This window comes from Scardinius erythrophthalmus, assembly GCF_964197995.2.
Source record: "Scardinius erythrophthalmus genome assembly, chromosome: 9".
Lineage (NCBI taxonomy): Eukaryota > Metazoa > Chordata > Actinopteri > Cypriniformes > Leuciscidae > Scardinius > Scardinius erythrophthalmus.
The window spans coordinates 39,919,182-39,931,783 of NC_138229.1; the positions used below are offsets into that span (position 1 = coordinate 39,919,182).

Consider the following 12,602-nt stretch of genomic DNA (forward strand, 5'->3'; position numbering starts at 1 on the left):
CCTTAGTTACGTTGCTATTTTGCTCAGATAAGGCGAGCTAACCTACCTTGGTCGTCAGGTAACTGCTCCTGTTCGTCCTCAAAGCCGACATCTACCCCGCTGTTTTCGGCAGAAGTGATGGGCCTATTCCCCAAAATCTCATCCATTATGTCGAACTGGGGGAAAAAAGACGGGTCGGACCTGCTAGTACCGTTTTGTTTCTTCGCATTGTAGTATGCCTTTTTCAGCGTCTTCCAGCGGTACTTGATTTGGTCTGGCGTCCGTACAAACCCTGCTTCGCGCAACTTTTCGGTCACCTTCTTGTAAATCTCACTATCTCGGTACTTTCTGCCATCAGCAAAAGACATTATATTCATGGTTTTCACCACACTAATAAAGAAATTGGTTTCCTCCTCGCTCCAAAAGTGTGGTGCTGTGCTGCGTCTCGCCATGTTTACCTCTACTTCTTGTTTACTTCCGGTATACTGCACGCGGGGTTTTGTATGCGCCAAGATTCCTTGCGAATAGAACATGTGCAGAACACAAATCAATGTTCCTTTTGATGGGGATATGCCGATACGTGTTTACATGACCAAATATTCGGGTTAGAAAAGGGGTACCCCAGGGATCATATTCGGGTTTTTAAAAAGCGGAATATGAGCACATTCGGGTTTTGCCGGTGTTTATATATAGTCCCTTACTGAAAAAGGTGTGACTGCAGAGAAAAGGGGTAAGTAGAAGAAGGATGTTAAAAGCAACATATTCCTACCCTGGTAATCCAGAGTTCTCGCGAGAGCACAAGTTGAATTTGATTAATGATGATGCTCATTAAATATGCCCCTCAATCTGGGCTGCACCAATCACATCGGGTTATCTGATATAGGCGGGCAAGAGGCGAGCTAAACAGATGACGACAGCGCTGTGATGTCAAAGTCATTAGTAAACATTGCAAGATGGCTATGGATGAACACCAGTTGTTTGAAACAGCTTTGGCCGCTACAATGAACGAGTTAGACTTGCAAGAAGGGCGTGTTTGCTGTTTTGCCGACCGGATACGGTAAGAGTATAGTAATCTACCAGTTAGCTCTGCTGGTAGCTAAGCGTATGGGGCTTGTTGTGATTGGTCGTAGTGTTATCCAATTGCGTGCAGTGAGATTTTCAAATGCATGCTTGGTGCCGCCCCTCGAGCTGGGCGATTTTCATTAGTCGATGCCAGACCATTAATCTTTTAGATTTAGGTCTGGATTTCCAGGCTAACATATACCAAGGTCAGAAAGTAATACAGAGGTCACTTGCAAAGTTAGGTTAAAGATACAAAGAGGGATTCAAGCAAATGGCATCAATAACAAGGTATAATTTACAGACTGTGAGCTGAAGAGTAATATTCAGAGAAAAAAACAGAGAGGGAGTGGATGCTTGATGGATGTCTTGAGGAAGAGCCACAATACTAAAAGACCTGATGGTTCCCATGGTTACCAAACTATTGAAACTGACTGAATATGGCACAGCCCTACCTAAGATATTTTTCACCAGTCCACTCCCTATATAATATGTTTGTTTTTGTTTTTTTTTTCACAAATGTATGACTTTTGGAAGTGCAATTTGATTACCATTTGCAGTTTTAATAAAGTAAGAAGAGCTAACCTTCTATGTCATTTTTACTCTTCAAAGTGTACGCTTGCAGGTGTGGATTATAATGAATTTACTGTTAGGCCCATAAATAATATTAAGGATAATTTAAAAAAAAATATATATATAATTATCTAACATCTGACTAATTAAAAATTTACCTCAAAACATAAAATTCTAAATGGGGAATATCTACAGACCTATAGCATTAAAAAATAATTGTCAGAACGTCGTCTCTCATTTGCTGAATGTCACGCAACAACGTTGCTACAGCCCTGTCACGTCTTAAAATTCTACGTTGTTACAATGTTGCGAGCACGTAGACAGCAACGTTGTCATAGCAGAAATGCAACGTGCCATAGATGTTGCCACAACGTAAATGTGTTTGCTGGGCCTATCGCTCCGAGACTGTAAGCTTGATCACGAACAGTTGGTACCAGAGCTGCCAACTCTCACGCACAGAAAAATCGCGAAGCAAAGAGGACTCGGAGACCGACAGACTAGACAGGGCAGGTTACATATGATATAAAATAATAATCTTAGCTCTCAGATTCTGTCAATTTTATTACGAAATTCAAACAATACCGTTTTGGCGCTTGTAAATGTGACGTGACAGATCCCTAGCGGCATGTGACCCGATCATCTCTACTAGCTAATAGTAAATAAACACGAATGAACACTGTTGAAAGAAACAGTACAACTTACTGAAATGTATATTCCTCATATCGATCAATCAGTGTTTTTCATCTGCGGAAAGGAGTCAATAAAACAGCTGGAGAACAATTATGTCACATAACATTTACCTCAGGAAAGCCATTTAATGACCATAATATAGGCTATAGCACGTTATTGGCTAGAAAAAAAAAGAGCTATAGAGCTATATTACATATTTATTATATTTTTACTTATATCATTAAGTAAAGTTGTTGTTATAATAAAAAACGCATTATATTTTATTTATATATAGTTATTTTTAACCTTAAATAATACTACCAGCTGATAGGGCTCTCTGTATGAAAAATTAACGCCTGTCTTGTGTACCTAATATTTATCCAAATGAGTCAATATTAAATAAAATCTCAAGAATTGAATTGAAATCGTGAAATTTGTGTCAAGCAATAATAAAAAAAACATAGCTTACCAGAAATTGTACCATATAAACATTGTAACATGTTGTCACTAAACCTAATAAAATTCAATTTAGTTACTAAAATGTTTTGACAATACACTTGTTGTGATGCAAGATTATTTTTTTTACAACAATACACAAGTAAGTGTATATCCAACAATGGATTTGGAAAAGAGAAAGACAAGTCTGTGTCCTTTTATCTGAGGAGACATCACACATCTTCCACTTAAAAATCAATAGAAGTTACCCTAAGAGTTGAGGCTCATTCTTAAGTATGCAGCATCCAGTTCAGCCTGCAATTTAAGAATGTTTGTTAAGATTTACTGCAAGTTTTGTAAACTTAATATCCAATATACTGCTAAATTCATGTCTGTGTATTAGTCTTAACCTAATCTTAGATGAAGTTCCTGAAAGCGGCTAGTTTTTGCATAGAAATAAAACATAGACTGCATAAAATCACATTCACCAGGGGTGCGTTTCCCCAAAAGCATTGTAAGTCAAAGTTGATCGTAGAAACATTTGCCTCCAATGTTCTCAACAATCAACTTAGCTCACATTCAAAACGTAGTACTGCGTTTACAGGAAAAAATGCCATCTAACATTAACATCATTGCCCTGCTTTGACGTTAAAATTACACTAAAGCAGTGACTAAAATGCCATTCAAAAGCACCAGGAAAATGCCGTAAAAAACAAACAAACAGCGTTTCCCAACGTTTAAAACATTTCCTCATCATGATATTCTTACAACATTCAAAAAGCAAATAAGAAATGTTCACAGATGTTTTAATTTACTAACAAGTTGTTCCATCACGTTTGCTCCGGTCGTGTACACTCATGGTAAATATAGCTAAAAACCTACATCAACCCCAAACCTTACCCTAAACCTACCCTTCCATTAAATTAAAATTGACTGTAGAGTCTCATACTTAAAGAAACTGAATCAGACATTTGTATTAATAAACATGTTTATTTAAACAAACACAACCAATACAAATCTTTATAAAACTTTGCAAAATGTAAAGTGCAGTAAATGATCATAAAAATTGTAAATAGTTAATTTAAATAAAAAATTGTACATAAAAAGAAACAACCAAAAATACTGTGGTGATTTATTTGCAATCATTTTTGCGCCTGTGCCTCCATTACGGCCACCATGAGTCCAAGCAGAGAATGTGTGTCCGCTCTAATGTCCCGCCGCAAGGCATCGTCCATTTCTTTACTGTGCTGCAAGAACCTCTCATCTGCCCTTTCCAAATATTGCACCAGTTCTGAAGTACTGTCTCTCTTCCTTTTTCCTGTGTACAACAATAATAGCAGATGACAGATCATCAATGTCTTGTCATAGCATTGCAAATAACTGTTTTCTGCAGGGAATTACGCTAATGCATCTGCTACATGATTGAATATTATTTGTGACAGGTATATACTACTATGTTATATTTCATTATACTACATATAGCATCATACTACATCACTATCACTTCATATTTTGCTCATGTCCCATAATAGATCATCCACATTATATTGTATATAGCAGTGGTTCTCAACTCCATTCCTCGGGACCCGTTGCTCTGCACATTTTGTATGTCTCTCTCTTATCTGACACACTCAGTTCAGTTCATGGAGTCTCTCCTGACGAGCTGATGATCTGATTCAGGTGTGTTAAAAAATGGAGACATACAAAATGTGCAGAGCAGCGGGTCCCGAGGACTGGAGTTGAGAACCTCTGGTATATAGCAAGTTAATGTCAGACTGACTTTATATTCTATTTTAAACTTCTGTTTTTTCAAGACTTTTGCTTTGTTTTAGGTAGTGTAATCAAATTTAATTAATGTTACATATCAAAGCATTTTGTATTGATGTTCATTAAGTTAAATAAATAAATAAAAAACATTATTTCAGTACCTGATAGTAATAGATACAGTATATATATATATACTCATCTCAATGTTTGCATAGTGTATGGTGTGACCATTTGCACACCAAGTCTTACCCCGTTCTGAAGATGCATCTCCAGAGCTGCTACACGACGGCGCGGGAGAGCTGCAGCCTAGCGGTGGCGGTAACTCAACGTTGTCATCACCGTCGTTGATGGCAGGCAATTCTATAAACAAAAACAAGAAGACAGTGCTTAAAAAAAGATTTTTGTCCACTACACTTTATACACTGTTCTGTGATACTTTATACAATGAAATCACAGATAATACAATCCTAGCTAGCAACATTTGCAAACACTGATGTGAGAAATTAGTACCTCGCTAAACAGCTAAGAAACACATAACTGGGAACAAGTAAAATAATGTAAAAACAGAACTTCCCATGATCAGTGCAGCTTTGCTGCAGCAAATCATCCACCATTGACTCCAGCATTATTTTTGCCGAGTTCAGTGCCCCGGTCACCTGGCATGCCGAGGACAGAGTCGAGAACGTCGAAATGTGGGTGTAACGGGTGTTATATTTATTTATTAATTAATTTCACTCAGAATCTCTCCCTGTGTCATTATAATGTGTTATATTTCTTTCATTATTTTGTATTCTGGAATTATTCTTTTAATTTTTCATTTAATTTATTCTTCTAATATTGATTTCTATTGACTGAGATGTCATATTTCTATGGTTAGATGGTCATTTTCCAGTATTGTTCAATATGGTGCGTGGTTCCTTTAAGACTTGTGTTCCGGTTCCGGTTGCTCTCCTCAGTTCGCGCCGCGGTAAATGCGACTGAAGACAGAAAGGTGAGTTGTACTGATGCTCCGTCTAAAAAGTTTAATATGAGTTTTCTTTATTTTGATACAACATGTAATTTTGTTCTAAAATGCACTTTAATCGTATTCAAACGTTTATGAAGTTTGTGTGAATGATGTGATGAGTTAGTTATCATTAAGCATGAGTGTGCAGCTCTGTAGGCTAAAATAATGCCTTTCACTGACAGGCTGAATTGAGAGAGAAGGCCACAGATTCGAGCTTGTTCTTAAAATTATTTTTATTCATGCAGGTATGTTTTCTTTCATTCTTATGTTAATATTGCAGGTATGTTTTCTTTCATTCTTATGTTAATATTGTTTTGAGTTTATGTAAAATGCCTTATTTTTTTATGAAATCTGTTGAACAAACACGATTTGATTATATGAGAAACTGAAATACATGTTTATAAAGATGTCAAAAGTGTAAAATGTTTCAGTTCGTGGTAAATGCGACTGAAGAGAGGCTGAATTGTGAGAGAAGGCCACAGACTCGAGCTTGTTCTTAAAATTCTTTTTAATCATGCAGAATAAAATCTGGCCTGAGAAATTTCTGCTGCCCAGTCTCGTTCATCGACCAACACAACACAGAGCTAAACGAAGACCGGTCACATGTGCGACCATTGCCGCTTCGACCGAGGTCCTTTTTTTGGTCCCTGTACTCCTTCTTTAAGTTTTTTAAAGGGGGGGTGAAATGCTCATTTTCACTCAATCTCCTGTTAATCTTGAGTACCTATAGAGTAGTATTGCATCCTTCATATCTCCAAAAAGTCTTTAGTTTTATTATATTTATAAAAGAAAGATAGGCTGTACCGAGTCTTTCCGGAAAAAAACGAGCGGCTGGAGGCGGGCCGTGTGGGCGAAGCTAAAGCTGTGCTAACGCGCCGAGCTAACAACACACAGAGACATTTGAAGCAGTTTTACTCACCGCCCGGTTCCAACGTACGACCGCGAACCTTTATCATTGTGACTGCTCGATCCTTAAGCATTAGACGATCTGCAAATCCGTCGATCTGGCTTTGTTTATAAAACAAGCATCGTCGAAATGCAGGGAACAAATAGTCTTGCACAACCTCCGTTGATGCTCTGAAAAAACAAACTCCACTGGTCCCATAACGCCGGGTTCTTTGGGAATCTTTGCAGGGTTGTCTTGCCCTGGCAACCAAAAACCCACTTCTTTGGTGACATTGACTTCCAAACGCCGAGCAGGGCGCTTTGATGAGGTACTGCTTTCGCTCTCTCTCGCTCTGGTCTACGGTTGCGCGCGCGCTCGCGTCCTTCCGGAGAAGTGCCCTTAGGACCCGTATAAGGAAATTCCGCTACATCTGACGTCACACATGCCCATACTCGAAAAAAACTTTCCGAAACTTGTGACAAACCGGAAGGAGCATTTTTGGAACAGAAATACTCCTTCAAACGTACAATTTAATTTTTTAAACTTTGTCCATGTTTAGCATGGGAATCCAACTCTTTAACAGTGTAAAAAACTCAGGATGCATGAAATAGCATTTCACCCCCCCCTTTAAGTTTGTTGCTAATCTATTCGACGTTCACGTCGAACCACGCTGCAGACATCTCTCGCTGAATTTGCTGCAAAACCGGTTTCGTCCGTGAAGCCCTATCTAATTTACTCTGGACTTCTGCAGAGGACCAAAGTGCAAGAAAGCAGCTTGTTTCCTCCTCCGACCACTGTGGTTTTTGCTTAATTGCGTCCATCGTGTTTAGCTGCTAATTCAAAAACAGCGGTCACAAGTTTCTGTTCGTCTTGTTGGTCATGGTAACCCGGTTCTTACTTCTAGACCAGCAATGATTTGGTGCTACTTACGAAGCACTTTTCCTGGTTCAGAGCTGGTGCTTTGGGTGGCAAAAAACAAAGAACCGATTTGAAATTAGGCTCTGGCTCTGAACCAGCACCAGCACCGCCTTGGTGGAAAAGGGGTATCGGTAGCGGTGTTCAGTTCGAATCAGAGTCGCACAATAATGCCTACAGAGGTCGGATCTGGACGTCCATGACAAAAAGTTTAAATTAAAAGTGTAAAACCGATCTATATTTAGTCAAGGTTGGCTAAACGTATACCTTAAACTTCAAATAAAGACACCACTGTATTCATTCTTGAAGGGAACTTTTGGCTGTATGGCGATAAGATTGACTGTTTAGGACATACTGCCTTGAACTTGAGCATGTGAGAACAGAATGACGCATCTGGTGTAGTTCAGCAGCCTCTATATTTTACTACACGTTACGGACAGTGTATTTTACTCTCAGTGAGAAGTTAAAATGCAATGGATATGTTGACAGGAACAAAATCACAGAGAAAATATATTGACATATATTTAGATCTATTTGAGGGCTAATAATTATTCTAGGGGGCATAAAGCCTCTCTAAAATAGGTCAAGTGACATCCCTGGTATTTAGTGGATTAGATTGATCATCAGTTCCACACACACAGAGGTATAGATATACTTCAACGATCAAAAAAAAAAAAAAAAACACTGGTATCAGCCGTTATCCAGTATTTGGGGTATCATAATCGGATCAGTTTTAAATAAATGGTATTGGTGCATCCTTACTTTAGACTTGTCAGTTAACGTTAAAGTTCGTAGTTCTGCTTATCGTTCCATTGTTTTACATCAGTTTGAAACACTGATGACTCATTATCAGCTAAATCTGCAAATAAAACACAGTGTAAATGGTGTAGATATAGCCTCATTCAACCAAACAGATTGCAATTTTGACCAAGAACAATCTGGCCAACATGGAAAAGCAGCTAATCACAGTTCATTTTGTTTTGAGAAGACTTTTAGCAACAGGCACAAGTATACAAACCAAAGTACTGGCATTGACCAAAAGTAATTCTGATTAGTAAACAGACGTAACATTAAGAAGCAGATGTATTGCTTGTGCTTCAAATATATAGTTCAGTAGTTCTGAAATGCAAATGTCCTCTGCAGGTTGTCACTAACACAATATAAGTATAAAAGTCGCCAGACTCATCATTTCTAAAATGGGAGAAAGGCATTTTGAAAAATGTAAGCTTAGACTTTGAGGGAAGACTCTCATAGTTTGATTAGCAAACAGTATGATGCAAGCCACTGGAAAAGTACAAGCTGTGCAAATGCTAATATTGCCAAAAGCCTGAATTTAACCTACATTATTGTAGCCTGTTTCAATCAAGTGTTCACTACGAAGACATTGCCAAGCTACTCTGACACTTACAGCTGTTCCAGGGTAAGATGAGCAAAAATAAAAGCACACTTTTCCAGATTTATTTATGTATACTGTGAATCAAATCAGATATTTATTATGCCTGTGTTGGACAAACATTTACTTCTTATAAAGGTATCCCTCTTCAGATAATCTATCAAGCTGATTCTCCTTTTATACATTCAATCCTGTATGTTGAAATCAGTTAGTTGTTTTACAGTAATTCCCAGTGCTTGGAACGTGAATTATTGTGAAAGGTACATTTCCACCCGTGAACAAATGAGAGAGATTTATTCGTTGTTGAGGTTTGCACTAACTCAGTATAGACTCTGTGCTACAAATCTGTTTCAGTTCATCATCTAACAAAGTAAATGATAAGCCACTCACACAATCACATTAAAAAATGTAAAATACATTTCCATGGTAACCAGTTTTCCTATGTCCTGATTTCCCATTGCGTGTGTATGTGTGTGTGTGTGTGGGAGGGGGAGCACTGGGGCAGAGAGAGAGAGCGAGAGAGAGCGAGAAATGGGGGCGGGCGAGTGCGAGAGATGAGGCAATATGTGATGGTAAAAGACCACATTCACTGTTATAGATCACAGTACCAGTGTAACAGGTATTACAAACTGTACTGCATTACACTGGTCATCTGCGCATCGAGTCTTTGACTGGCATTGGAGAATAAATGGGCTGGGTTTTGACAGAATTTCATGTTTAGTAGCCTGAGAAGTATCAGTAGGGATTTAAAAGTGTCATTTTTGGACTTTTTTTTTTTTTTTTTTAAGGATTTCACGATTTTTGACAAGACAGAAATGGCAATTTTTCCAACAGGCCACTCATAAGAAAAGGATACAATGCTTTGAAAAAGACTTCTGATAAACCGGACTGTTTTTTTTTTTTTTTTTTTTCACAAAAAAGTTTCTTTACGGAGTGCAGCAGGCAGAACTGAGCAAACCTCGTGCCAAATTCTTCAAGCTGATTTGCCATTAGATGAATGGAGTAAAGCTGGGATCTTCTATGAAAACTGGGATTGATTATTCCAGATCTTGAAACATGGCTCAGCCTGAAGACATGCCTACGGAGATGAGCGCTGAGGCGAAGGCAGAGAGCGAGTCCGCAGGGGCGATAAAACGGGCTCGGACCATGGCTCTCTACAACCCCATCCCAGCCAAACACAACTGTCTCACCGTCAACAGGTCTCTCTTTATCTTCGCTGAGAATAACTGCATAAGAAAATATGCAAAGAGGATTATAGAGTGGCCATATCCTTTAACAAGCTTTTCTACTTTTACCAATGATAGAATGACAAATTGCATGCAATTATCACAGATTTGCTTACCTGTGTTTTCTTTACTTGATGTTTTTGATAGAAGTTGGCTTTCATTTTACTGTCAATTGTTGGGGGAAATAATTTCAGAAATATTTAGTAAAGCTAGAAAGAAAACAAATAATTAATAATAATCTGCTGGCGAAACGGCAAGTTTTGTATTAAAAGGCGAAATCAGTTTTTTGTAGAGTAAGACTGTCATCTCATATTTCACTGGTTTGCATCTCTACCATTAAGATATTTCAGACTTTGTGACGCTAGACACTCTTTCTAGGGTGTAACAGTGTAATATAAAACTGTTGCCATAGTTCATAGTCAGAGCTGCTTGAGATTTATGTATCTAAGTTTAGTAATACATGTTCAAGAGTTGGTACGTAATCACTTAATTAAAACTGGTTTTAAAATAGGTTTTAATTGCCTTCCATCACACCAGATCAAGATCAATTTAGCCAATATGAGATTAATACAATGAGTTCAATAGAAAGCATGTGGAGGCTTTTCTCACATGTAATCTCACACGTGTCTCCTCTAGAGTCATATTTGCCAAGACACTAAAGCCTGCAATCAAAAGGTAGACAATTCAATATAGACGCACACATTTCAACGCACGCAACTCATTCTTCCTAAATCAAATAACCCTCTACCTGTAAATGTGGAAAACGGATCTCAAAACGTCCAAGAAATACAGATCTTATGTGCTTGAATATGTCTTGTCTTTGTCATGGATTGGATGTATTCATGTCCAATAACAACACTATTCAACAAGACCTACTGACTAACCAAGACTAGTTAACCAATGACAAAACACACCTAAATACAATTCAATGCCAATTCAATGTCTTTGTCATGGATTGGATGTCTTCATGTCCAATAACAACACTATTCAACAAGACCTACGGACTAAGCAAGACTAGTTAACCAATGACAAAACACACCTAAATACAATTTAATGCCAAAGAACAGAACTTCAAAATAAAGACATGACAACTAGTACAACAAAAATTCAATAGTATGAAAGCATCAACCAAACTCAGAGATCTTCCCGAGGGGAAGATCGGCCAAAAGATTGCATAACATCCTAAACTTTATACAACTAATTAATTGCAATTAAGACTCAATAATGGCTCAGTGCTAGAGGATGATAACAGCTGTAATCTGGGTTTGTTGCCACTGGGCTGTGACAATAATGCTAAAGTGGACCTGATCACAGGTTTCTGACCTTGTGGCTGTGGTGGACCTGTGATGTTGGATTGTGGTTGACTTGTATAGTGATCTTGTGGTGGTGCTGGATAGGGATCCCTACTGGTTGGAGAAACTGACTCTGCATGGCCAGGAGAGGTACACTTGGGAACAAGGCTTGGTGTGGCTGATGGAGAAGCATGGGTGGACATGGTAGGAGCATGAGAATAGGTGGGTGTTGCAGGCATTGGAGCCAAGGCTGCTCTTACTTCACTTGAGACAAGAGCCGTGACATGGATCCCAGGGACATGACCAGCCTCAGGGAACTCATAAATGTCCTGGAGAACAGAGAATGCAGTGGACTCTGGACTGGCAGCCATAACATGACTCGGGACATGGGTGGTCTCTATGACAGGGAACTAAATAACTAAGTCCAGAGACTGCCATAAACTCTGGAGGGGTATGCTGCAGAAATACGAAGCTCCTGGTTTGAGACAGGGGGTGTGAGTTCCTTCTGATGGTTTGTGGGAGATGTGAGCACCTTGGGTAATGGTAGTACACAGGTTTGGTCTTATATGGACATGACCTCATCTGTAGCAGATATGGGTGCTGATTCAGGTTCATGGCAGGCATGAGTATGGACTCTGTGGCTGTGAACGTGAGGTGAGAAAGCTGGCATATTTGGGCAAAACTAAGAGGGAAAAAGTGATCACCATCCACCACTCCCACAGTACATGGTATGGAAGCTTGTTTCCACCAGAGAATAACAAAAAAATAGGTAATTGCGACTTTTTATCTCACAATTCTGACTTTTTTTCTCATTGCGAAATATAAACTCACAATTGCGAGAAATAAACTTATAATTCAGACTTTTTTTCTGGCGATAGCGAGTTTATATCTCTCAATTCTGACTTTATAACTCTCAATTGCAACTTTATATCACGCACTTCTGAGATGTAAACTTGCAATTCTGAGGAAGATTTTTTTTTCTTACAATTGGACTTATAACTCGCAATTGCCAGTTTATATCTCACAATTATGAGATAAGATGTCAGAATTGCGAGATAAACTCACAATCGCATGTTATAAAGTCAGAATTGCGAGATATAAACTCGCAATCGCATGTTATAAAGTCAGAATCACAAGATTATATCTCGCAATTCTGAGTTTATATCTCGCAATTGTGACTTTGACAAGCAATTGCGACTTTATATCTCACAAGATGTAAACTCGCAATTGTGAGATAAAAAGTAAATTATCTTTTAAAATGTTTTATTCTGTGGTGGAAACAAGCTTCCATAACATGGTGAACCACTCAGCCACAAAGCAAAATGAACATATCCCGGAAGATTCCAACTGATGTTGCCTGAAATTGGACTGGCATATTTAATGTTTTTGAGAAAATCATAAA

The 12,602-nt window shown here is 38.5% G+C and overlaps 1 protein-coding gene across 1 annotated transcript in view; it reads left to right on the forward strand.

The window, feature by feature from the left end:
- Positions 1 to 9,738: 9,738 nt before the first annotated feature.
- cacna1eb (calcium channel, voltage-dependent, R type, alpha 1E subunit b) overlaps positions 9,739 to 12,602 on the forward strand; it is a gene marked incomplete at both ends in the record, with an annotated part of 102,127 nt that continues 99,263 nt past the window's right edge. The window contains one exon of the mRNA XM_081373572.1: positions 9,739 to 9,947. Coding sequence (XP_081229698.1) covers positions 9,739 to 9,947 — 209 coding nt within the window. The remainder of the gene's footprint in view (positions 9,948 to 12,602) is intronic.